The sequence below is a fragment of the Mobula birostris genome, chromosome 7 (assembly GCF_030028105.1).
Source record: "Mobula birostris isolate sMobBir1 chromosome 7, sMobBir1.hap1, whole genome shotgun sequence".
Lineage (NCBI taxonomy): Eukaryota > Metazoa > Chordata > Chondrichthyes > Myliobatiformes > Myliobatidae > Mobula > Mobula birostris.
Genome location: NC_092376.1, coordinates 168,241,049 through 168,267,236, shown reverse-complemented (window position 1 = coordinate 168,267,236; position 26,188 = coordinate 168,241,049). Strand labels below are relative to the sequence as shown.

The window sequence follows — 26,188 nt, the reverse complement described above, 5'->3', positions numbered from 1 at the left end:
CACCACACAGCTGGTGTGTACAGATCACGTGAGATCCTCGGTGATGTGTATGCCCAGGAACTTAAAGCTGTTCAGCCTCTCAACCCCAGATCCATTGATGTCAATAGGGGTTATCCTGTCTGCATTCCTCCTGTAGTCCACAACCAGCTCCTTTGTTTTTGTGACGTTGAGGGAGAGGTTATTTTCTTGACACCACTATGTCAGGATGATGACTTCTTTTCTGTAGGCTGCCTCATTGTTATTTGAGATAAGGCCAGTCAATGTAGTATCGTCAGCAAATTTAATTAGCAGATTGGAGCTGTGGTGGCGACACAGTCATGGGTATACAGAGAGTAAAGAAGAGGGCTCAGGACACAGCCCCGAGGGGCTCCTGTGTTGAGGGGCAGAGGTGAGGGGGCCCACCCTTACCACCTGCTGGTGATCTGACAGGAAGTCAGATCCAGCTGCACAAGGCAGGGTGAAGGCCGAGGTCTCTGAGCTTCTTGTCGAGCCGGGAGGGAATTATGGTGTTGAATGCTGCACTGTAGAAAAGTCGAAGGAGAATTACCAGACTGGTTCAAGCTGACAGGAAGGTGACAGTCACTCAAATAACCATGCGTCACAGTGGTGGTGTGCAGAAGAGCATCTCTGAATGCTCAACACGTCAAACTTGAAATAGATGGGCTACAGCAGCGGAAGACTACAGTGGCTCTACTCCTATGGCCACTTTATTAGGTACACTCCCGTCACCTCCACCTCAAAATGTTAAACTGGCTTAATCTCTTAATAAAGGCAGCAGGTAGGCAGTGCTTCAGTTCATTATTTTTAGGCCTCAGTAAAGCCTAAATTCTGTTTTTTGCATTTTTTTCTTTTTATTTTTGTAATTTACAATGTTTCTTATTGTGTATGGCACTGTACTGCTGACGCAAAACAACAAATTTCATGACATATGCCAGCCATGCTAAACCTGATTCTGATTCTGAGATCATCTCCAAGTACAACAGCAAAGCAATTGTTCTGAGAAGCTTAAAATGGTCTGAGTTAGGTTGGGGTGGAGGTGATTGTAAGAAATCACTTTGTCACTCTGGATTGTTTTTCTCTCTCGGGCACTGTGTTGAGTAAAAAGGGTTGAAAGTCACATTACTGGGAAAATATAAATACTTATAGCAGAGAGAAAAATCTTGTGAAAGATCACAGGTATGTTACTGTCTACCACCTTGTGATTTATCGGGGGTCTTGTTTTAATGCTGTTTAAGCGTTAGAAGAGTGTTGCAACTTTAACCCACACTATTATATTTCTGTCATAAACCCTTTTTGGAAATGTTCAATCACTAATTCCAAATTCCTTGCCTAAAAGAAACACAGTCTGTAAAATTACAAATTAACACTTACGTTTCGGTATAGTAGGGGACTTTTCTGGCTGCTTTTAATTGCAGGTTTTGTGGTAATGGGGTTGATTCCTCTTTCCGCCCCTTGTAAGACCTTCTAAAAAAGCTCTTGGGAACCATCTGAGTCTTATCAGGTGAGAAATGGAAAGGAGGGCTGTACTTATGAGGGGTGCCAACCACAGAATTGTAGCTAGGTTTGCAAGCAACTGCTTGCAAAGATTGAGAGAAGATTGCTCGTCTTTCTTGCTTTACCTTGAAGATGTTACAGGAATCGGACAAGAGGGTGGAAAAGTTGATGACTGTCAATTGACTGGTGTTTTTTTTTCTTTCTGATAGCTTGTGCTGTCGGAACGAGGTAAGTAGTTGGCAACTGCAGATAGCGTAACACATCACCCCCTGTGTGTTCGTGTAAGATGAGTTCGGTACAAGTTTATTTCCGTGGATTTGAAGATTGCCACGTAAAGGAAAGACAAAAACTAGCTCACCAAGGCATGACTGACAACATCTTGAGATGCAAGAGACTGTAGGTGTTGGAATCTAGAGTAACAATCGAGGTGCTGGGGGAGCTCAGAAATGCAAGCAGCATCAGTGGAGGGAAATGGACAGTCGATGTTTCAGATCGAGACCAGTCCAGATGCAGGATTTCAACCTGAAACATTGCCTGTTCATTTCCCTCCACAAATGTTGCCTGACCTGCTAAAACCATCCAGCGTCTTAACTGAATGACATCATTACGTTTGGACTTGGTTTCTTGGAACATAGGTTATGTTGGAGGTGCCATCTTCAAGTTGTTCTTGATTGGTGACTTCCCACTTTTCTTGATTTTACTCCTCTTTTGGATCTGGGGCAACATATAACCTCCATGTTTGCTGGCATGTTTTCAACGGCAGTCAATTCCTACTTGACTGCAGATGGTGCCGGAAAGTGGTGACTCTGCATTCCGCTTTGAAGAGAATCATCAAGTATTCCCTTTTCAGCACTACTGCAGCTGAAATTCACAACACCAATTCCACGGGTGCTTCAGTAAGCAACATTGTTTTAAAACGCTTAGAAAATCCATCTTTGCTGCAAAACAAGAACATTTCACGACATATGCCAATGATAAACTTGATTCTGAATACAAATCAGATTTGGCTGAAGAGCTAACAGCAGCTACGTAGAAGGCACAACAGCGACTATATTTCTGGACTTAGAGGAGATTTGGTATGTCACCAAAGACACTGGCAAATTTCCACAGATATACCATGGAGAGCATTCTAACTGGTTGCGTCACCTGTCTGGTATGGGGGTAGGGGGGCTATTGCGCAGGATCGAAGTAAGCTGCAGAGAGTTGTAAACATGGTCGGCTCCATCACAGGCACTAGCCTTCGTAGTACCCAGGACATCTTCGAGGAGAAATGCCTCAAAAAGACACTGCCTATCATTAGGGACCCCCATCACCCAGGTCATGCCTTGTTGTCATTGCTACCATCAGAAAGGAGGTATAGAAGCATGAAGGCACACATTCAACTATTCAGAAACAGTTTCTTCCCCTCTGCCGTAGATTTCTGAATGGACATTGAACCCATGAACACTACCTCACTACTTAATTTTTGCACTGCTTGTTTAATTTAACTATTTAATGTATTTACATTTACTGTAATTCACATTTTTTATTATGTATTGCAATGTACTGCAGCCGCAAAGACAACAAATTTCATGATGTATGCCAGTGATATTAAACCTGATTTCTGATTCTGAATCAGCGTTCAAAATTCAGCATCCCAATGCCAGAGCTTCTCCCCAATGCATTTATTTCTTCCAGACAATCACATTTCCTTCAGTGCTAAACAAAGAATCCCAGGGAAAAAGGCCATTCACCCTGCAGACTGCCAAGGGATTGGGTTTACAGGAGCACAGCCAGACTGGAGCCCAGACACAGTGTGTCATGTTGCTGTCTTGATTCAAGAACCAAAGTACATTTATTATCAAAGTATGTATACAGAATTCATCTCTGAGATTTGTTCTCTCGCAGGCAACCACAAAACAAAGGAACACCCTGGAACCCCTTCAAGAAAACATCAAACACCCAAAGCACAAAAAAAAAGAGAACAAATTGCACAAAGGGCAAAAAGCAAGTGGACAACATGTAGAATATCAAGCATCAGACCGGGAGTCCAGTAGTTCAAATCAGCATCACAGTGCTAGCCCACCGTGGGCTGCATGCTGAACCAATTCTTCGCTGAAGCACCCTGGTCCGCATTGATCAAAGCACCCAGACTCTAGAAATATATGCACCATTAACCTCAAGGTCCCTTCCAAAACAAGTCTATAGTCTCACCAATCAATCCTTGCAGTGTGAAACCCAAGAAAATCCTGTATTTTCCTGTCACAGCAGCTAGTGAGAGGGAGAGGAAGACTGGTCAAACACTGGCAGACAGCACCAGACACCCACCCGTCCTCCGCTCTCGTCATGGTTCAGAAATCAAGGAAACTACAGTCTGGTTGGCTTGGTGTTAGTGGAAGGGAAAATGTTAACGTTACTTATAAAGGATGTGATTGTAGAACACTTGGGCAGTATCTCTGGATTCAACAAAGTATTTTATGAAAGAGATACTATTTTTGAACAAGCTACAGAAGTTCTTTTGTTGATGTACAGTAACTGGTAAAGGGTGGCACGATAGTGTACAGTTTGTGTAATACTTTACGGAGCAGCTGTGAGACTCAGGTTCAGTACCTACCGGCGACTGGAAGGAGTTCGTACGTTCTCCCCGTGACTGCGTGGGTTTCCTCCAACATTCCAAACACACATTTCAGTTAGTCCTGACGAAGGGTCTCGGCCTGAAACGTCGACTGCACCTCTTCCTAGAGATGCTGCCTGGCCTGCTGCGTTCACCAGCAACTTTGATGTGTGTTGCTTGAATTTCCAGCATCTGCAGAATTCCTGTTGTTTGAGTTAGACTTAGTAGGTTGAGAGCATGCTGTGTTGGCGCAGGAAGCGTGGCGACACTTGTGGACTGGCCCAGCGCAGCCTCAATGCGATCGACATATTTCACCCCATGTTTCGATGGTTCATTCTACGTGTGACTGATGCCTCATGTGCTAGGCTGCCGTTAGCTCGGTGTTTAACACGATCATCCCTCAGAGGCTGGTAGGTAAACTGCCCTCATTAGGCCTCTCTGTGACGGGATCTAGGGCTTCCTGATGTAAAGGCCCCAGTCAGGCCTAGTTGGCAGTGCCATCTCAAGCTCCGTCACGCTGAGCATTGGTTCCGCCCCCCCAGGGTTGTGTGCTCAGCTTGCTGCTGACTCACATCTTCACTGCCAGATTCAGCTCAAACCGCATCAATCAAGTTTGCTGATGATACAGTAGTGTTTGGCCTCATCGGCAACAATGATGAGTTGGCATACAGAGAAGAGTTGGAAAGGCTTGTCAAATGGTGTTAGAACAACGGCCTGAGTCTTAGTAAAGAAATGATTGTGGACTTCAGGAAGACGCAGGTTTACCACACTTCATTGTACATCAATGGCTCTGAGTAGAGAGAGTGAAGAGCACAAAGTTCCTTGGTGTGCACAGAATGGACACGTGTTGGCGCGTGGCCAAGTGGTTAAGGCGTCGGTCTAGTGATCTGAAGGTCGCTAGTTCGAGCCTCAGCTGAGGCAGCGTGTTGTGTCCTTGAGCAAGGCACTTAACCACACATTGCTCTGCGCCGACACCAAGCTGTGTCGGCCCTAGTGCCCTTCCCTTGGACAACATTGGTGGCGTGGAGGGGGGAGACTTGCAGCATGGGCAACTGCCGGTCTTCCATACAACCCTGCCTACGCCCTGGAAACCTTCCAAAGCGCAAATCCATGGTCTCACGAGACTTAACGGATGCCTATTTACAAAATGGACGATCCAACCTGGACCCACAGCTCCTCTTTATTAGTCAAGAAGGCACAGCATCACCTGCACTTTCTGAGGAGACTGAGGCACGCAAGGCTCCCCACTCCCATTCTAACAACTTTCTACAGGAGCACGTTTAAGTAGGTCCTGTTTGCTGCATCATTGTGTGGTACAGAAGCTGCAGGGCATTGGACCGCAACACCCTGTGGAGAATAGTTAAAAAAAAACTGCCGAGAAGATCACTGGGGTCTCCCTCCCCACTTTTTGTGACCTCTACTGGAAGCATTGTATACGAAGAGCCCAGAATATTTTTGACAATTCCTGTCAGTCATCCTGCAATCTCTTTGACCCGCTACCGTCAGGGAGGAGATACACTGGGACTGGGACTGCCAGACTGGGTAACAGCTCCTTCACTCACTCTGTGAGTCTAATGAATACCCTGCCACCACCAAGGTCTCGTAACGAGGACAGTGAGCTGTTTACTATTTACCTGTGCTGCACACTTCACGTACTTTTTAAATTACATTTTATGAGCAAGTTTCTGGTGATATTTTGTTTTATGCGCTGTGTGTGGTATATATGTATTGTGGGTGCACCGTGGTCTGGAGGAATGGTGTTTTGCTTTCTTGTGTTGGAACATGTTTTGTTTGGTTGGATGGATAGTCAGATGATCGAGTGCCACCCGTTCTGCTTCCCAAGAGAGTTCTTCTCCGTGATCCCGGCTGCAGTTTACGTACCAGCAAATGCGGATATTAAACAGGCTGAGTGCTGTCATCAGCGCTCAGGGAGCAGCCTACTCCGACACCTTTGAAATCATTATCCGGGACTTCAGTCAGGTTTGTTTGAAGAAATATTTGTCCAGTTATCATCACCTGCACACTGGCGGTCCCAACACACTCGACCACTGCTATGCCATAATAAGGAATGCCTATCGTTCCATGACTGGACTGCATTTCGGGAAATCTGATCACTTGGCTGCCCTTCTCCTACCTGCGCAGACAGAGGCACGCAGCAAGCTCCAGAGATCAGGACAGCAAAGGGGTGGTCACAGGAGGCAGAGGAGTAGATACAGGATTGCTTCAAGTCAGTGGACTGGGCCGTGTTCAAGGACTCGCCAGAGGATCTGCATGAATATGCCATGGTTGTCCCAGACTTTATAAAAACACTCGTAGATGAGTGGGCCCCACAAAGTCATTCAGAATCTTCCCCAAAGGAAAGCCCCGGATGAACCAAGACATCTGCAATTTGCTGAGGGCCAGATCAGTGCCCTTCAGGTCTGGTGACCAAGTAAAATACCAGAGGTCCAGGTACAATCTCCAGAAAGCCATCTCAAGTGCAGAGTGGCAATTCCGGGCCAAACATTTCAACAGTTGTTCAACATTTGTGGCAGAGCTTGAACGTTGTCACCTCATACAAGGTGGAACCAAGTAACATGGGTGACAATAATGTTTCATTCCCAGATAAGCTCAATGCCTTCTCTGCTTGCTTCGGCTGTCAAAGCATGGAAACACCTTCACACACTCACATTGGTTATCCTATGATTCCAGTCTCTGAGGCCAACATGAGAACATCCTTCAAGAGGGTGAGCCCAAAGAAAGCATCTGACGCAGATGGGGTAGCTGGCTAAGTGCTGATCACCGATCTCCTTAACTTCTTGCTTCAGCAGTTTGAGGTACTCACCCGCTTGAAACAGGCCTCAGTTATACTGTTGCCAATTAAACTGCCTGAATGACTATAACCCAGTAGCACTAACATCCGCTGTGATGAAGTGCTTTCAGAGATTGGTAAAGAAACATATCAAATACTTGGATTCACTCCAGTCACAACGGGTGAATAGTAGATGCCATTTTATTGACTCTTCTCTCAACCCTGAAACATCTGGACAGTGAAGATACATAAATCAGGATGCTCCATCATCTGCAGGCCTGAATTCTACACCATCATCCCCTCAAAACTAATCAATAACCTCCAAGATCGAGGCTTCAATACCTCCTTGTGCAACTGGATCCATGATTTCCTCACTCCCAGACCCCAGTCATTTCAGACTGGCAACAACATCTTCTCCACATTCTCCGTCAGCACAGGTGCACCACAAAGCGGTGTGCTTAGCCCCCTGCTCTACTTGCTTTATGCCTGTGACTGTGAGGCTAAGCACAGCTCCAATGCCATATGTAAGTGTGCTGAGAACACCACTGTCATTAGCTGAATCAAAGGTGGTGATGAATCAGCTTAGAGGAGGGAGATTGAAAATCTGGCTGAGTGGTGCCACAACAACAACCTCTCACTCATTGCCAGTAGGACCAATTTGCTGATTATTGACTTCAGGAGGAGGAAACTGGAAGTCCATGAGGCAGTCCTCATCAGAGGCGGAGAGGGTCAGCAACTTTAAATTCCTCAGAGCTATCATTTCAGAAGCTCTGTCCCGGGTTCAGCATGTAAGTGCCATTATGAAGAAAGCACAGTTGTGCCTCTACTTTCTTAGCAGTATGTGACGATTCAGCATGTTATCTAAAACTTTGACAAACTTCTATAGATGTGTGGTGGAGAGTACTGTATATTGATTGGTTGCATCACGACCTGGTGGGGAAACACCATTGTTCCCGAATGAAAAAACCCTTAAAAAGTAGTGGATACGGTTCAATTTGTTATGGATAATGCTTTCCCCACCACTGAGCACATCTGCCCAGAGCACTGTCACAGGAAAGCAGCATCTATCATCAAGGACCCCACCACCCAGGCCATGCTCGCTTCTTGCTGCTGCCATCAGGAAGAGGGTACAGGAGCCCCAGGAATCGCGCAAGCAGATTCAGGAACAGATATTACCTCTCAACCACTAGGACCTTGAATCAGGGGGATAACTGCACTCAGCTTCACTTGCCTCTTCACTGAACTCTTGCTACAACCCACATACTCTACATCACATGTTCTTGATACTTAGGCTTATTTATTATTATTTTTATTATTTCCTTTTGTTTTTGCACATTATTTGCATATTGGGAGCGGTCTTTCATTGATTCTATTGTGTTTCTTTGTATTTACTGTGAATGCCCACATGAAAATGAATCTCAGGGTTGTATATGGTGACATAAAGGCACCTTGATAACAAATTTACTTTGAACTTTGACAGTAAACTCGAACTTGACAAATAAAGCTAATGTACTTTTCTAATCTTTAAGATAAGTTATTGAGTACGAGTGTACGTGGTGAATTTAATTTACCACACAGATATTGGAATGCAAAAGTAGAGCACAGGATTGGAAATAAATATGAATTGAAAATGGGTTATCAAACTGGAAATAGTGAGAGGAATAAATGAGTCTTTTTTTTGGAATAGCAGACAATAGTGAATGGGGCAACACGGGAACTAGTTCTTAGAATCCCAACTACAGGACTGTGCAAAATTCTTAGCGCACACATATAGCAGTACTGCATTAGTCAACGTAGAGCGGACAGCAAGTTTGTAAATCTGGTGGGAGCAAGGAATGTTGAGAGTGGAGAGCCACGGGAGGGGTGTGGGGCAGGTGGCAGAGGAGTGCCGGGGCAGGGGTGGTACGGGTGCAGATACACGCAGCCCTGAGACACCAGGCAAGGTCATTTGATATTGATTTCTGCTCATCACAGGATGTGTCTCTGATGCTTCCCACTCCCTCCCATTCTCTTCCCCTCTTCCCAACCATGATTTCCTTCTCTCTGCCCCCTTCACAATCTCAATCCACAAGAGAGGCCCATATCAGTGACTCACGTATGTAATAAAATTTGGTTTTTTTTGTGGCAGCAGTACAGTGCAGTACATAAAATTATTATGGTACTGTGCAAAAGTCTTAGGCACCCTAGCTGTATATATGTGCCAGGTTTTTTGCACAGTACTGTTGTTATATGATTTGAATGAGAAAATTGAATGTAATGCTTCTAAATTTGTGATTTTAAGGAGAATGTAAAGAGATTTCTGTGTGATTTTGACAAATTGAGCAAGTGGACAATTACATGGACCGGACTGACCCCAACCTACTGCCCTCTACTGTGCCTATTGTCTTGTTTATTATTTATTGTAATGCCTGCACTGTCTTGTGCACTTTATGCAGACTTGGGTAGGTCTGTAGTCTAGTGTAGTTTTTGTGTTCTTTTATGTAGTTCAGTGTAGTTTTTGTATTGTTTCATGTAGCACCATGGTCCTGAAAAAGTCTCGTTTTTACTGTGTATTGTACCAGCAGTTATGGTCGAAATGACAATAAAAAGTGACGACTTGACATGGGTTGTTGTAATGTGGATCAATGTGAAGTTGCGCAGTTCAGTAGGAAAACTAAAGTGCAACATGATATTTCAGTGGTGATAGATTGGAAAATGTTGAGGTACCATGAGATCGAAATACTGCTGCATATTGTTCACTGAAAGCAGACATTACAGGTGCAACGTTAACAACCTAAATAGTAAGCCGGAGGTTTTGAGTACAGGATGAAGGGTGTCTTACTGCCGTTTTACTGGCATTTGAGGCACCGGACTTGATGGAGACGGACATGAGAGCACGGAGGAACATCTGGTGAAACTTCTGAAATGCCTGTTTTGCTGCCGCTGCTACTGTGTGATCCAGAATCTCCGGAGGGGAATGCCCCAAGTCCTCGGCTTTTCTTGTTGCTCGGCGGCCGGGGCGGGGTTGAAGCGCTCGGCAAAGATGGTGCTCGGTGTCGGAGGCTCGAAGTTTTCGGATGGACTCAGAGGCGGCTGTGGTCGGGTGTTTCCAGGGTGCTGCGTCGGCAAGTTTGCGGCACTGGAGGTTCATGGCAGGGAGAGTTTCTCCCTTCTACCGTCTGCGTGAGATGATGGGCTATCGGGACTTTGAGACTTTTTTTTACCGTGCCCGTGGTCTGCTCTTTATCAAATTACAGTATTGCTTTGCACTGTTGTAACTATATGTTATAATTATGTGTTTTTTTGTCAGTTTTAATCTTGGTCTGTCCTGTGTTTCTGTGATATCATACTGGAGGAACATTGTATCATTTCTTAATGCATGCATTTTTAAATGACAATAAACGAGGACTGAGTGTCCTCATAATCTAACCTGATGAAACAACCTCAGTAGTGTTCGATGGGGATTTGGTCCCTTTAAGTAAGAAAGGATGGACTCTTATACAATGGACTGTTAACAGATGCCTGATACTGTAGCTGTGTATCTCCATTGTACCCTTGTGTGCAAAACCGATGGCAGCCAGCTGATGGCAGTATTGAGCAGCCAAAAAAGTGATGACCAGTGGCACCACCTTCTGGTAGTTCAAAGTTCAACAATTCAGAATATCTTTATTATCAAAATATGTATACTGTAGAGCAGTGGTCCCCAAACACCGGGCCGCAAAGCATGTGCTACCAGGCCGCGAGGAAGTGATATGATTTGGCGGTATGAAACGATATGAGTCAGCTGCACCGTCCCTCATTCCCTGTCATGCCCACAGTTGAACTTGAACGCATGCGAGGTCATCAGTCGGTCATTAACCTACAACTACTCGATCAGTAAAAAACAAACGTCGCCTGAGAGTTTCTTTGGAAGAGGTGGTAGGGGACAGGTAGGGGACATAAAAGGCCTACCGATGATGATAATGCAGAGACAACTGAGGCCGAGACTGCAAAAAAAAAGAAAGCTTCCTTCAACAGAAAATACGACGAGTCGTACATAAAATATGGCTTTATTGCGACTGGTGACTGGCACGCTCCAAGCCCCCTGTGTGTGATATGTGGAGACAAGCTGTCTAATGAGGCAATGAAGCCCTCAAAACTGCTTCAGAACCTTGAGTCCAAGCACCCTGCACTTAAAGACAAACCCGTTGAGTTTTCTGAGTGGAAAAAACATGAGTAAGTGGGACAGGAGCAAGTGCTGAGAGCTACCACCTCCACAAATGCTGCTGCTCTGAGAGCGTCGTACTTAGTGGCTAGCCGTATTGCTAAGAAGCCTTTCACTGTTGGTGAAGAATTGATTCTGCCTGCTGCCAAGGACATGTGCCGTGAACTGTTGGGAGAAGCTGCAGCTAACAAGGTGGCACAGGTTTCTCTTTCAGCTACCACAGTTTCAAGGAGAATCGATGACATAGCGGAGGACATCGAAACACAGCTGTTGGAATGGCTTAACGAGTCACCATGGTATGCTATCCAGGTCGACGAGTCTACCAATGTCAATACTGGGCATACTGCTGGTTTATGTGCGATATACATTTCAAGACGATGTGCACGAGGATATGTTGTGTGCACTGCCGCTGCCAACTAACACAACTGGGGCAGAACTATTCAAGTCTTTGAATGACTACATGTCAGGCAAACTGGACGGCCTTCTGGTTTCACTACCCGGACAATCAGTACCGGTGCCCCCCAGGGATGTGTGCTCTCCCCACTGCTCTTCTCCCGTTACACTAATGACTGCACCTCACAGGATCCATCTGTTAAACTCCTGAAGTTTGCAGACGACACAACTGTCATTGGCCTTATCCGAGACGGTGATGAGTCTGCATACAGACGGGTGGTGGAACGGCTGGCCCTCTGGTGTGGTCAGAACAATCTGGAGCTAAATATGCTCAAGACTGTGGAGATGACAGTGGACTTCAGGAGGAGCCCCCAATACTCCCCCCACTCACTGTACTCAACAGTATTGTGTCTGCTGTGGAGACCTTCAGGTTTCTGGGTGTCACAATTTCCCAGGACCTGAAGTGGACACCCAACGCGTACACTCTTATCAAAAAGGCTCAGCAGAGGTTGTATTTCCTACGTTAACTCAGGAAGTACAACCTGCCTCAGGAGTTGCTGATTCAATTCTATTCGGGAATAATCCAGTCTGTTCTCTGTTCGTCCATCACTGTCTGGTTTGGATCAGCTACCAAACAAGACAAGAATAGACTCCAAAGAACCGTCAGGGCTGCGGAAAGGATTATTGGTGTGAAGCTGCCCTCGATCCAGGACTTATATGCATCTAGAGTCAGGAAGCGAGCAAGCAGCATCATTGTAGACCCATCACACCCTGGACATCACCTGTTCCAACTCCTTCCCTCTGGTAGGCGCTTTAGATCACTGTATGCCAGGACAAATAGGTACAAGAACAGTTTCTTTCCATATGCCATCAGTCTTATGAACACTTGAATTTTAGTCTATTACAAACCAAATCCACCTGTACATACACAGGTATACCTCATTGTATATAGTTCACGATTATTTGCACTACTGTTTTGTTTGCTTTTTGATTCTGTACAGCGAGAGTTCAGGGAAACTGGCATCAAATTCCCTGTATGTGTCCACATACTTGGCGATAATAAAGGATTCTGATTCTATCTTCGCTGTCGACAGAATTCGAGCGTTACTTCCCAACCTCAAATGACCCAAGACGTGCAAAGGAATGGGTCCGTGACCCATTTGTGAATGTCCCTGGTGAATCATCCATGTCAGCGCGGGAAGAAGATCAACTCCTCGAGCTTGCAAATAATGGTGGACTGAAAACTATGTTTGACATAACATCTCTGCTGGCATTCTGGATCAAAGTCAAGGCTGAATATCCTGAGATAGCCACGAAAGCACTGAAAACATTGCTTCCATTTCCAACATATCTCTGCGAAGCGGGGTTTTCTGCAATGAATGCAACGAAAACTAAATTGTGGAATAGACTGGACATAAGGAACCCCCTTCGAGTATCGCTGTCTCCCATCACCCTTCGATAGGACCGTCTTGTTGCAGGGAAACAAGCCCAGGGCTCCCACTGATTCGGCGATATTGGTGTGTTGCAATGATTTTATATGTTGGCCTTGTATGCGGGTTAGGGCCTCCACCTGGCCCTAACCTACCTGGATAAAAAAGACACATACGTTCGAATGTTGTTCATCGACTTCAGTTCACTCAACGTGATTATTCCTCAGAAATTGATTGGAAAGCTGAGCCTCCTGGGCCTGAACACCTCCCTCTGCAACTGGATCCTAGACTTCCTGACTGGGAGACCTCAGTCAGTCCAGACTGGAGGCAGCATCTCCAACACCATCACACTGAGCACGGGGGCCCCGCCAGGGCTGTGTGCTCAGTCCACTGCTGTTCACTCTGCTGACCCACGACTGTGCTGCAACACACAGCTCAAACCACATCATCAAGTTCGCCGATGACACGACCGTGGTGGGTCTCATCAGCAAGGTCGATGAGTCTGCATACAGAGAGCTACTAGGACTTGATGTTTCAATCCCTATGGTAAGTCGGCACTCTCAATGTTGGCAGTGGGTTTGGAGTGGTGACCAGGAGGGTAGGTACGTCATCGGGGTCATCAGGTGGGCATCCTCCTTCTTTGACGTTTCGTTGATAAGCCCACGACATCTCCAGAGGGCTCAACGGTGCTACCTGGCGTCCCAGATACACCCCCCTCAGTTCCACACCCTCCTGTCTTCATCTTGAAGCCCAGTTGTTGTCTTTCCTTTTAACCCAAATCCAATTGCTGATTTCTTCTGCTGCGTTTGACAAGGACTAGATTGCTTGTTGGAGGGAGTGACCCCTCATCCCCATCTTCCTCGGTAGACTGGTCGTAGATGTAGCAACGAATCCCCTGCACCCCACTTCTACAGGGAAAATCTTGGTCTTCCAGCCATTCTGGGCAGCTTCAGTTGCCAGTTCAGAGTACTTGGTCTTTTTCCTCTCTTAAGCTTCTTCGACACCATCTTCCTATGGTACTGTCAATTCCACAACATATGCCAGTTTGGCTGTTGTGGACCACAGGACCATGTCGGGCCGGAGTGTTGTAGCCGCAATGTCTGGGGGAAACACAAGTTTTTTTTCCAAGTCCACGTCCATTTTCCAGTCCCAAGCAACCCGCAGAATGTTTACATCTTTTGATATTATATGGTGCTCTGGAGGTTGGCCTGCTGGTACAAATCGTGTAATGTGGACATTTCCTGCCAATGTTTGTGGGAGAGCATTTGTGGTGATTCACCTCTGTTCCAAGACTGATGCCAGCTGTCTGAGAACTTGGTTATGCCGCCAAGTGTACCGCCCCTGGATGAGGCTGGTGGTGCATCCTGTTAAAATGTGCCTTTGAGATGCAGGTGCTCGACAAAGAGAGCAAGCGGGGTCTTCTCTCCACCACTGGTTCAGGTTCTGGGGTGTGGGTAGGAGGTCATGAGTGGCTCTGATGACAAAACTTACCCGAGATCCCTCCATCTCCCAGATGTCAGGAGGTGCAGCAGATAACGGACTGGTGCAGAGCCAACAACCTGCCTCTGAATGTGAACAAAACAAAAGAGATGGTTGTTGACTTCAGGAGGACACGGAACGACCACTCTCCACTGAACATAGACGACTCCTCCGTAGAGATCGTTAAGAGCACCAAATTTCTTGGTGTTCATCTGGCAGAGAATTTCACCTGGTCCCTCAACACCAGCTCCATAGCAAAGAAAGCCCAGCAGTGTCTCTACTTTCTGCGAAGGCTGAGGGAAGTCCATCTCCCACCCCACATCCTCACCACATTCTACAGAGCAACACACATCAAAGTTGCTGGTGAACTAGCAGGCCAGGCAGCAGCGCTAGGAAGAGGTACAGTCGACGTTTCAGGCCGAGACCCTCGTCAGGACTAACTGAAGGGAGAGTTAGTAAGAGATTTGGAAGTGGGAGGGGCTTTCTACAGAGGTTGTATTGAGAGCATCCTGAGCAGCTGCATCACTGCCTGGTTCAGAAATTGCACCATCTCGGATCGCAAGACCCTGCAGCGGATAGTGAGGTCAGCTGAGAAGATCATCAGGGTCTCTCTTCCCGCCATTACAGACATTTACACAACATGCTGCATCCGTACAGCAAACAGCATTATGAAGGACCCCACGCACTCTTCATGCAAACTCTTCTCCCTCCTGCCAGCTGACAAAAGGCACTGAAGCATTCGGGTTCTCATGACCAGACTATAACAGTTTTTTCCCCCAAGCCATCAGACTCCTTAATACCCAGAGCCTGGATTGACACCAACCTACTGCCCTCTACTGTGCCTATTGTCTTGTTTATTATTTATTGTAATGTCTGCACTGTTTTGTGCACTTTATGCAGTCCTGGGTAGGTCTGTAGTCTAGTGTAGTTTTTGTGTTTTTTTTATGTAGTTCAGTGTAGTTTTTGTGTTGTTCATGTAGCACCATGGTCCTGAAAAATGTTGTCTCATTTTTACTGTGTACTGTACCAGCAGTTATGGTCAAAATGACAATAAAAAGTGACTTGACTTGACTTGAAATCAGCCAAACAGCAATCCGTTCCTCGCTCTTGGGCCTGAGCCCCACTGCTTCGATTTGGCCTGCGCTCATCGTGCTGCGACCGTCCCGTCCTCACCGTGCCGTGACCGTCCCGCGCTCACCGTGCTGTGACCATCCTGCACCTTCAGGACTTCAGTTCACACCTGGTTGTACAGGCATTTCAGAAGCTTAACTCCGATAGGGAAGTCACGGGCTGTTGGTTGTAGTGATCGTTTCCTAGAAAAGGTGTGAGCAGTAAAGTAGTTGATTTGTGTGCTGCCAGCAAGTCATCACTGTGGTTCACCAGCGCCATCTTAAACAGGGACTTTGTGTTAAATGATTTGATATGTTCAAATGAAAATAATTCTGCCTTAGATGCTCTGTCATTAGAGAACATATTTATCATTTCTGTTTCCTACGAAGTATCAAAATGCACTTAAAGGCTAGTTACTGGTATTTGGTAACCAATGATGTCCCCTCATTATAGTTATTGGTGTTTTTTAAAAAATTTCATTTGGTTTATAACTCTGTCGTTATTTAGCCTCTATCTTCTAATGATTTTGCATCTGGGGATTTTTTATTTTCACTGACAGCACCATTAGAAGCAGGGGTTCCGAGACTTTTTAATGCCATAGAATGATACCATTAAGCATGGGTTCTGTGACCTCAGGTTGGGTGTCCCTGATTTCGAGAGAAACTTGTCTCTGTCTCATTAAGATCTCAATTTCAAAATTTAGTTTTTAATGCTTCACTTATTTACAATCCCGACGCATTCCTCAGTCACCAAATACCTCTCTTCACTGTCTGCATCTCTCTCAACTCTGTTCTGCAGACTCACAAACTGCATGCTAATTCCTGGGTTTTGATATTTCTTCTTGTAATTCATGGTTTCTGTATTGCACTGTACTGCTACCACAGAAAAACAAATTTCATGACAAGCTGTATGTCAGTGATAATAAACCTGATTCTGATTCATCGGTTTTAACGTTTGAGCAGCGTGTCAAAGCGCTGGGCTCGTAGTTGTTGGCGTTTAGAAGAACGAAAGGTAACTCCTTGAAACTTATCGAATATTGAAAGGCCTAGACAGGTGGGCATACAGAGAATGTTTCCTTTTGTGGGAGAGGCTAGAATCAGAGGGGCAAACCCTTAGAGTACAAGAGCACTTTAGAACAGAAGTGAAGAGGAAATTCTTCAGGCAGATGGTGGTGAATCTGCAAAATTTATTGCCGTGGATGGCTGTGGACGCCAAGTCATTGAGAATATTTAAATTGGAGGTTACTAGGTTGTTGATTAGTAAGGTTGCCAAAGGTATGGAGAGAAGACAGGAAAATAAGGTTGAGAGGGATAATAAATCAGACATGATGGAATGGTGAAGCTTCCCCAATGGGCCGAATGGCCTCATTCTTCTCCTATGTCTTATGGTTTATTTGCAACTTGCAAACGTGGGTTACAGGAATGAAATTGTGCTGTAACCTGGAGAGGATCTGTACTTACCACTTGCCTGAGATACAAAATTTTTGTTCTAATCAGCCTCTGTGCAAGGGCAATGTTACCTTGTTTTTAATTCTGGCTGAATTCTCCCCATAGAGCTTTCTACTGCTCCAACCTCACCTTATCCTAATGTCCTCGAAATCCTGGGAATTTGAGGAGCGTTTGGTGGCTTTGGGCCAGGACTTGCTGAAGTTTAGAACAATGGCGGGGGTGGGGGGTGGTTGAATTCATTGAAACCTATTGATAATTGAAAGGCCTAGAGAGAGCGGATGTGCAGAGGATGCTTCCTTGAGTGTGGGAGTTCAGAATCAGAGGGCACAGCCTCAGAATAGAAGGATTCCTTTTTAAAACCGGAATGAGGAGGAATTTCTTCAGCCAGAGGGTGATGAATCTGTGGAATTCATTATCACAGATAGCTGTGGGGGCCAAGTCTTTTAAAGTGGGGGTCGATAGGTTCTTGATCAGGAAGGGCATCGAAGGTTACAGGGAGGAGGCGGGAGGATAGGAATGGGAAGGATGATAAATCAGCCATGATGGAATGGTGGAGTAGCCTCAATGGGCTGAATGGCCTAACTCTGCCCCTGTGCCATACGGTCTTACTTGGCAGCTGGTGCTGTACCAGCACAACGCTAACTGCTGAGCTTCCGTGCTGTCCACTTACTAGGTAACCGCGAATGAAATTGGCCCATCAGCACTCAACAAAAGTCAAGACCATAGAACAGAAACAGGCCCTTTGGCCTACAATGTCGTACCGAACTAATAAACCCAGTCATTCAAACACCTGACTCAGCTAGTCCTGCCGCTTCGAGAAGGTGGCACGATAGTGGTAATACTGTACGGCACCAGCAGTTGGAAGATCCGGGTGCAATTCCCACCACTGTCTGTACAATCTCCCCGTGACCGCGTGGGTCTCCTCCAGGTGCTCCTGTTCCACTTGTATTTGAAAAGACATACAGGTTAGGCTCAGTAAGTTGTGGGCGTGCTATGGTGGTGTTGGAAGCATGACAACACTTGCGAGCTGTCCTTGGACAGTGTTGGTCGTTGACCCAAAAGGACGAATTTCACTGCATGTTTTAATGTACGTGACAAATAAAGTTCATAATAAAATAGCAACGTTCATATCCCTCTGTTCTTTGCCTGTGTCTGTCTGTCTCTCTCTCTGTCTCTATCTCTCTTATCTCTCTCTGTCTCTCTATCTCTATCTCTCTCTATCTCTATCTCTATCTCTCTCTCTATCTCTATCTCTCTATCTTTCTCTATCTCTGTCTATCTCTCTCCCCTTCCTCTATCTATCCCAGAGGATGATGATGGTTCCTTTCAGTCAGTTTAGTGGGGTTTAGGATACCCCACTCCTCAGAAAGGAACAGCATGTGCATGAATGGATTTTAGGTGAGTAGGGGGTTGCACAGGTCCAGACACCCCCTCGCGACATCCCCTCCCAGATCCAGTGGCATGGTGGGGTCCAAGACGGCTGAGGGAAGTTCTGTTGCAGTGAATGGCCAGACCAAGCTTCGATGCAAGGGATGCCCTTTCCACACTTCAGGGCACGCGTTTGCTAGATGGCCGTTGATCCTACGAGAGGGTTCATCCGCCCCTTGACAGGTCCTGTTTTTCATCCTGCAGGGTGTCTAACCACCCTCCTCATCAGGCAAGCCTGATGGGGGAGCCGGTTTAGTCGCTGACCACCTGACCATGCGACAGATAGTACTGGGTTACATGGTACCAGTAGCACTCAGACGAGAGCCTGTCTAAGAGCCTTTTAAATGTTTTATTTGCCTTCACTGCCAGCCACCCCAGGTAGTGCATTTCAGGCGCCTAGCCACTCGTCTCTTTTTATTCTCCTGAATTCCCATGGAGTCAGTGGGCTGAAGGGTTTGTTTCTGTACCGTGTGAGCGAGTAGAATCATTCCCTGTCCTCATCAATACCAAGTGCAGCCCCTCTCTTCAGCAGGGAACGATGGGTAACAGCGGCAACAGGACAACGCCAGTATCATCATCATGAGTCATGTCATATCACATGGGTGATCATAGTCTTTGACTTCGTTCTTGGCAAATTTTTCTACAGAAGTGGGTTGCATTGCTGCCTTCTAGGCAGTGTCTTTACAACACGGCGACCCCAGTCATTATTCATAAATACCCTTCAGAGATTGTCTGTTTGGTGTCAGTGGTCACATAACCAGGACTTCTGATATACACCAGCTGCTCCCATGGCTTCAGGTGACCCTGATCCAGGGGTGGGGAGTCATCCCTGGTGCTATATATTGCCTAGGGATGATCTGCAGGCTAACAGAGGGAAGGAGCACTTTACACCCCCTTTGGTAAAACTCTGGTATTTGTGGGTGTAAACACATTTATGAAAACTACAAGAAGAGTTTTCCCCGTTGCGTCCCACCTTGAAATTTACCAACTTTACCTGTCTTGACTTTAAATCAGTCAGTACAATTGTCTGTTTTAAAGTCCCATCCTGTAATCTAGGTGACTCCTTGTAAACTTACATATCGTTTATGTGGCTGTTCCCCTTGACAATAAGTACTCCTGTTTGAGTACTGTGGGGGGGGGGGGGGAGGTTGGACAGCCTACCTGGGGGAAGCAACAATGGCCATGCCTCTGGCACAGAGTCCGGCCCTGCAGCTCAGAAGGGCAGGGAAAGGAAGAGGAGGGCAGTAGGAATAGGGGACATGATATTTAGGGGGTCGGATAGGCGCTTCTGTGGACGCAGTCCGGAGACCCGGATGGTAGTTTGCCTCCCTGGTGCCAGGGTCCGGGATATTTCTGATTGCGTCCAAGTTATCCTGAAGTGGGAAGGTGAGGAGCCAGAGGTCATGGTACATATAGGTACCAATGACATAGGTAGGAAAAGGGAAGAGGTCCTGAAAGGAGACTATAGGTAGTTAGGAAGGGAGTTGAGAAGAAGGACTGCAAAGGTAGTAATCTCAGGATGACTGCCTGTGCCACGCGACAGTGAGAGTAGGAATGGAATGAGGTGGAGGATAAATGCGTGGCTGAGGGATTGGAGCAGGGGGCAGGGATTCAGGTTTCTGGATCATTGGGACCTCTGTTAGCGCAGGTGTGACCTGTATAAAAAGGACGGGTTGCACTTGAATCCTAGGGGGATCAATATCCTGGCGGGGAGATTTGCGAAGGCTACTGGGGAGACTTTAAACAAGAATGGTTGTGGGGTGGGAATCAAATTAAAGAGACTAGGAGAGAAGAAGTTAGTTCACAAGTAGAGAAAACTAGTAGACAGTGTGTGAGGGAGGATAGGCAGGGGACGGAGAATGGGAGCGCTCAGACCGAAGATGTAGGGGAGGAGGAAGAAAAAGACAACAAAATTGTTTGCACCGTTAGGGATAAACAGAGAGTAAGAGGTAGAGAGTTTCTTAAATGCATCTATTTTAATGCTCAGAGCATTGTAAGAAAGGTGGATGAGATTACAGCATGGATTGATACCTGGAAATATGATGTTGTAGCTATTAGTGAAACATGGTTGCAGGAGGGGTGTGATTGGCAACTAAATATTCCTGGATTTCGTTGCTTCAGGTGTGATAGAATCGGAGGGGCAAGAGAAAATATTACAGCGGTGCTTTGGCAGGATAGATTAGAGGATTTGTCTAGGGAGGCTATTTAGGTGGAATTGAGGAATGGGGAAGGTGTAGTAATGCTTATAGGGGTGTATTATAGACCACCTAATGGGGAGCGAGAATTGGAGGAGCAAATTGGTAAAGAGATAGCAGATATTTGTAGTAAGCACAAGGTTGTGATTCTGGGAGATTTTAATTTTCCACACATAGACTGGGAAACCCATTCTGTAAAAGGGCTGGATGGTTTGGAGTTTGTAAAATGTGGGCAAGATAGTGTTTTGCAGCAATACATAGAGGTACCAACTAGAGAAGGGGCAGTGTTGCATCTCCGGTTAGGGAATGAGATAGGTCAGGTGACGGAGGTATGTGTTGGGGAGCACTTCGGGTCCAGGGATCGCAATGCCATTAGTTTCAATATAATTATGGAGAAGGATAGGACTGGACCCAGGGTTGAGATTTTTGATTGGAGAAAGGCTAACTTTGAGGAGATGCGAAAGGATTTAGAAGGAGTGGATTGGGACAATATTTGTTTTATGGGAAGGATGTAATAGAGAAATGGAGGTCATTTAAAGGTGAAATTTTGAGGGTACAGAATCTTTATATTCCTGTTAGGTTGAAAGGAAAGGTTAAAAGTTTGAGAGAGCCATGGTCTTCAAGGGATATTGGAAACCTGGTTTGGAAAAAGAGAGAAATCTACAATAAATATAGGCAGCTTGGAGTAAAGGAGGTGCTTGAGGAATATAAAGAATGTAAAAAGAATCTTAAGAAAGAAATTAGAAAAGCTAAAAGAAGATATGAGGTTGCTTTGGCAAGTAAGGTGAAAATAAATCCAAAGGGTTTCTACAGTTACATAAATAGCCAAAGGATAGTGAGGGATAAAATTGGTCTCTTAGAGAATCAGAGTGGACGGCTAAGTGCGGAGCCAAAAGAGATGGGGGAAATTTTGAACAATTTCTTTTCTTCGGTATTCATTAAGGAGAACGATATTGAATTGTGTAAGGTAAGGGAAACAAGTAGGGTAGTTATGGAAACTATGATGATTAAAGAAGAGGAAGTACTGGCGCTCTTAAGGAATATAAAAGTGGATAAGTCTCTGGGTCCTGACAGGATATTCCCTAGGATCTTGTGGGAAGTTAGTGACGGAAATATTTCAAATGTCATTAGAAACGGGGATGGTGCCGGAGGACTGGCATATTGCTCATGTTGTTCCATTGTTTAAAAAGGGTTCTAAGAGTAAACCTAGCAATTATCAGCCTGTGAGTTTGACGTCAGTGGTGGGTAAATTGATGGAAAGTATTCTTAGAGATGGTATATGTGATTATCTGGATAGACAGGGTCTGATTAGGCACAGTCAACATGGATTTGTGGGTGGAAAGTCATGTTTGACAAATCTTATTGAATTTTTTTTGAGAGGTTACTAGGAAAGTTGATGAGGATAAAGCGGTGGATGTCGTCTATATGGACTTCAGTAAGGCCTTTGACAGGGTTCCACACGGAAGGTTAGTTAGGAAGGTTCAATTGTTAGGTATTAATATTGAAGCAGTAAAATGGATTCAGCAGTGGATGGATGGGAGACAGCAGAGAATAGTGGTGGATAACTGTTTGTCAGATTGGAGGCCGGTGACCAGTGGTGTGCCTCAGGGATCTGTACTGGATCCAACATTGTTTGTCATACATATTAATAATCTGGATGATGGGGTGGTAAATTGGATTGTAAGTATGCAGATGATACTAAGATAGGTGGAGTTGTGGATAATGAAGTAGGTTTTCAAAGCTTGCAGAGAGATTTAGGCTGGTTAGAAGAGTGGGCTGAAACTTGGCAGATGGAATTTAATGCTGATAAATTTGAGCTGCTACATTTTGGTAGGACTAATCAAAATAGGACATATATGGTAAATGGTAGGGCATTGAAGAATGCTGTAGAACAGAGGGATCTAGGAATAATGGTGCATAGTTCCCTGAAGATGGAATCTCATGTTGATAGGGTGGTGAAGAAAGCTTTTGGTATGTTGGTCTTTATAAATCAGAGCATTGAGTATAGGAGTTGGGATGTAATGTTGAAATTGTACAAGGCATTGGTAAGGCCAAATTTGGAGTATAGTGTACAATTCTGGTCACCGACTTACAGGAAAGATGTCAACAAAATTGAGAGAGTACAGGGAAGATTTACTAGAATGTTACCTGGGTTTCATCTAAGTTACAGAGAAAGGTTGAACAAGTTAGGTCTTTATTCTTTGGAGCGTAGAAGGTTGAGGGGGGACTTGATAGAGGTATTTAAAATTATGTGGGGAATAGATAGAGTTGACGTGGATAAGCTTTTTCCATTGAGGGGGGGGAGATTCAAACAAGAGGACATGAGTTGAGAGTTAAAGGGCAAAAGTTTAGGGGTAACATGAGGGGGAACTTCTTTAGTCAGAGAGTGGTAGCTGTGTGGAATGAGCTTCCAACAGAAGTGGTTGAGGCAGGTTCGCTGTTGTTGTTTAAAGTTAAATTGGATAGCTATATGGACAGGAGAGGAATGGAGGGTTGTGGGCTGAGTGCAGGTCGGTGGGACTAGGCACGGACTAGAAGGGCTGAGATGGCCTGTTCCCGTGCTGTAGTTGTTATATGGTTATATGGTTTACTAAATCCTTTTGGCTCATTGAGTAGCCTTCACATCCTGATGCCTTGGAAGTTAATTTAAAGCTGGGATCTTCAATTAAGTCAAAGTGCCAAATCCATTGGGCTCACATTGAGCCTTTGCCTTTATTCCTCTTGGATGTTTGTATTGAATTATCTTTTTTTTCTCTGTGCAACTTTCAGTAAGAACTTGGCTTCAGCAGACCAGAACAAAAATCACATAACTGCTGACCTGCGGACAAAAGAACAGCAGCTCACCACGTATGAAGACAGGCTCTTCGACATATGCGGAGAGCAGGATTTTGAAAGCAATCTGTATAAACTTAAGGATGATATTGAAAAGACATCAAAACAAAGAGGTGGGGTTTGTTTATTTACTTGTTTATTTAGAGGTGCAGCACAGAACAGGCCCTACTGCCCAATGAGCCGCACCATCCCACAACCCACAATTTTAACACTGGCTAATCACAGCACAGTTTACAATGACCAATTAACCTACTTACCAGTATGCCTTTGGACTGTGGGATGAAACCAGAACACCCGGAGGAAGCCCACACAGTTCTCGGGGACAATGTACGAGCTTTCTTACGGAGGATGCCATCCTGACTCTAGAATGCCCTGAGCTGTAATGGCATTCAGCTAACTGCTGTGCAATGGTGGTGCTACTGTGGGCTCGTTGCAATGTGATGGAAATGTTTTTTTGTGCAGCATTCAAGCTTAGTGCCAATGGTGGAATGTTATCGTAGAGTTTAATGCTGTTTAGTTCTTGCTGGTAAACATCTTCAGAGCATACCCATTTAATTAGACTTTCCACCATCTGCTTTACCCAGCCAAGGCATTGATAATGTTTTCCTCTTTTCCCACCTCAACCCACTCCTCTTCCTAAAATGCTGTTGTACCTCTTTCTCTTTTGCAGTGACGTCATTTGAATCCTTTAACATTTCTCATTGCAAATTGCAAAAAAAACCATATTACATCACAGGCAGAGCCCTCCACATTTCTTGAGCATTTTTAAGATGAGGCAAGATAAAACTTTGTTTATTCCGAAGAAAATTGTTGTTGCAGTGTGTTGCTCAGTCAGAAACCAACATCTCTCATCAGGAGGTGGAGGATCTTCGTTGCTGCTGGAAACACCAGTAGCGTGGACAATAGTAAGGATTTCACCACCCAGTGCTTAGGCTATAACAACACAGAAACAGTTTCTACGCCTTGAGCTCTGACCTTTATATTTGTGTCTTTTTACAAGCGCCTCATCAGTGTCTCCAGAGGCAGAAGTTCGATGCTCAAAAGCAGTTTAAATAGCAAAGGGGCCATGGAGAGTGGCTGCAGGGAGGGTCAGTGCTATAAATAAAGCAAGACTTAACTGAAATCAAGACCAAGGGAGAAAAGGGTCAAGCTTTCTGGATAAGGCCTTAAGATGTAGCAGCAGAATAAGGCCATTCGGGCCATCGAGTCTGCTCTGCCATTCACTTTTGGTAGAGGATGCTACAGCGCTGTGGGTTTAAAGAAGTCAACCTGGTGACTGAGTGATATTTAGGAATACTGTGCTTCGGGACCAGTAAGCCCGCGCTGCCCAATTACACCATGTGACAAATTAACCTACTTTAATTTGGAGTGTGCGAGGAGGCCAGAGTACCTGGAGGAAACCCATGTGGTCACCACCTACACCTAATAAAATGGCCACTGAGTGTAATATTCGTGGCCTTCTGCTGCTGTGGCCCCATCCACTTCAAGGCTTGACGTGCCATGCATTCAGAGATGCTCTTCTGCACACCACTGTTATAACGCATGGTTATTTGAGTTACTGTCACCTTCCTGTCAGCTTGAAACAGTTTGGCCATCCTCCTCTGGTCTCTCATTAGCAAAGTATTTTGTCCACAGAACTGCTACTCGATGTTTCTTTTTTTTTTTGTTTTTTGCACCATTTTTGTAAACTCTAGAGACTTGTGTGTGAAAATCCCAGGAGATTGGCAGTTTCTGAGATACTCAAACCACCCCATCTGGCACCAATGATCATTCCATAGTGAAAGTCACTTGGATCACATTTCTTCCTCATTCTGACGTATGGTCTGAACAACAACTGAACCTCTCAGCCACATCTGCATGCTTTTATGAATTGAGTTGCTGCCGCATGATTGGCTGATTAGATAATTGCATTAATGAGCAGGTGTACCACTGTACCTGCTTACTGACTATCTGCTACCATATTCTAACTTGAGATTTGTTTTCTTGTAGGTGTTTATAGGAAAATTAAGAAAGAATAGAATTTATGAAAAACTATACATAAATACTGGCAAACGACCAATGTGCAAAAGAAGACAAATCGTGCAAATAAGAAATAAATAAATATACACAGAGTTGTAGGGTCCTTGAAAGTGAGTCCATAGACTGTGAGGTCACTTCAGTGTTGAAATGAGTGAAGTTGTTCACGTTGGTTCAGGAGCCTGATTGTTAACAGGGTAATAACTGTTCCTGAACCTGGTAATGTGGAACCTAAAGTTTCTGTAGCCCCTCGATGGTAGTAGATGGTATTAGGTCTGTCCTTGGCTATCGTACTGTCACACACAGATACTGAAGGATTCTTCATTGCTGTTTACCATTTACTTTTGACCAGTTAGGATGGACCATTCTTAGTTTGGCCTCTACCCTTTGACTTGTTTAATATGGGTGACTTTACCAAAAGGCAAAGCACAAGGCCCTGACTCCAGTCAGCATAGCTCCCTGAGTCACTGAGGCACGCAAGCTTCCAAACCCCGTGACAAGGTTGTGGTCTTCTTGGAAGGTGATGAGATCCACACCCGTTAAAGCAATAAGAGGTTCAGAAAGTAGGCACAAATGAGTAGCAAGCAATTAATTCTTTCACGTCCCACATTTACTTCCCTGCTTTAATTCATCTTGATGTTTTGAGCTGTCTCCTATTATTTATTATTTATTTATTTTTGTTGGCCTCCCGCCTCGCTGTAGCAAGAGCAATACCTCGCTCTCCCTTGTTAGAGAGAGAGAGAGAGCGCCTGTGCGATGTCGAACTGTTGGGTGAACAGTAGTCTTTGTTGGATCA

General features: G+C 45.3%; 1 protein-coding gene across 2 annotated transcripts in view; it reads left to right on the top strand.

Annotated features, from left to right (window-relative positions):
- Nucleotides 1-26,188, top strand: part of rad50 (RAD50 homolog, double strand break repair protein) — a 200,868-nt gene that overhangs the window by 85,152 nt on the left and 89,528 nt on the right. For both annotated transcript variants that reach the window (XM_072264068.1, XM_072264067.1), the window contains exon 13: nt 23,314-23,489. In XM_072264068.1, the coding sequence (XP_072120169.1) occupies nt 23,314-23,489 (176 nt within the window). The remainder of the gene's footprint in view (nt 1-23,313; nt 23,490-26,188) is intronic.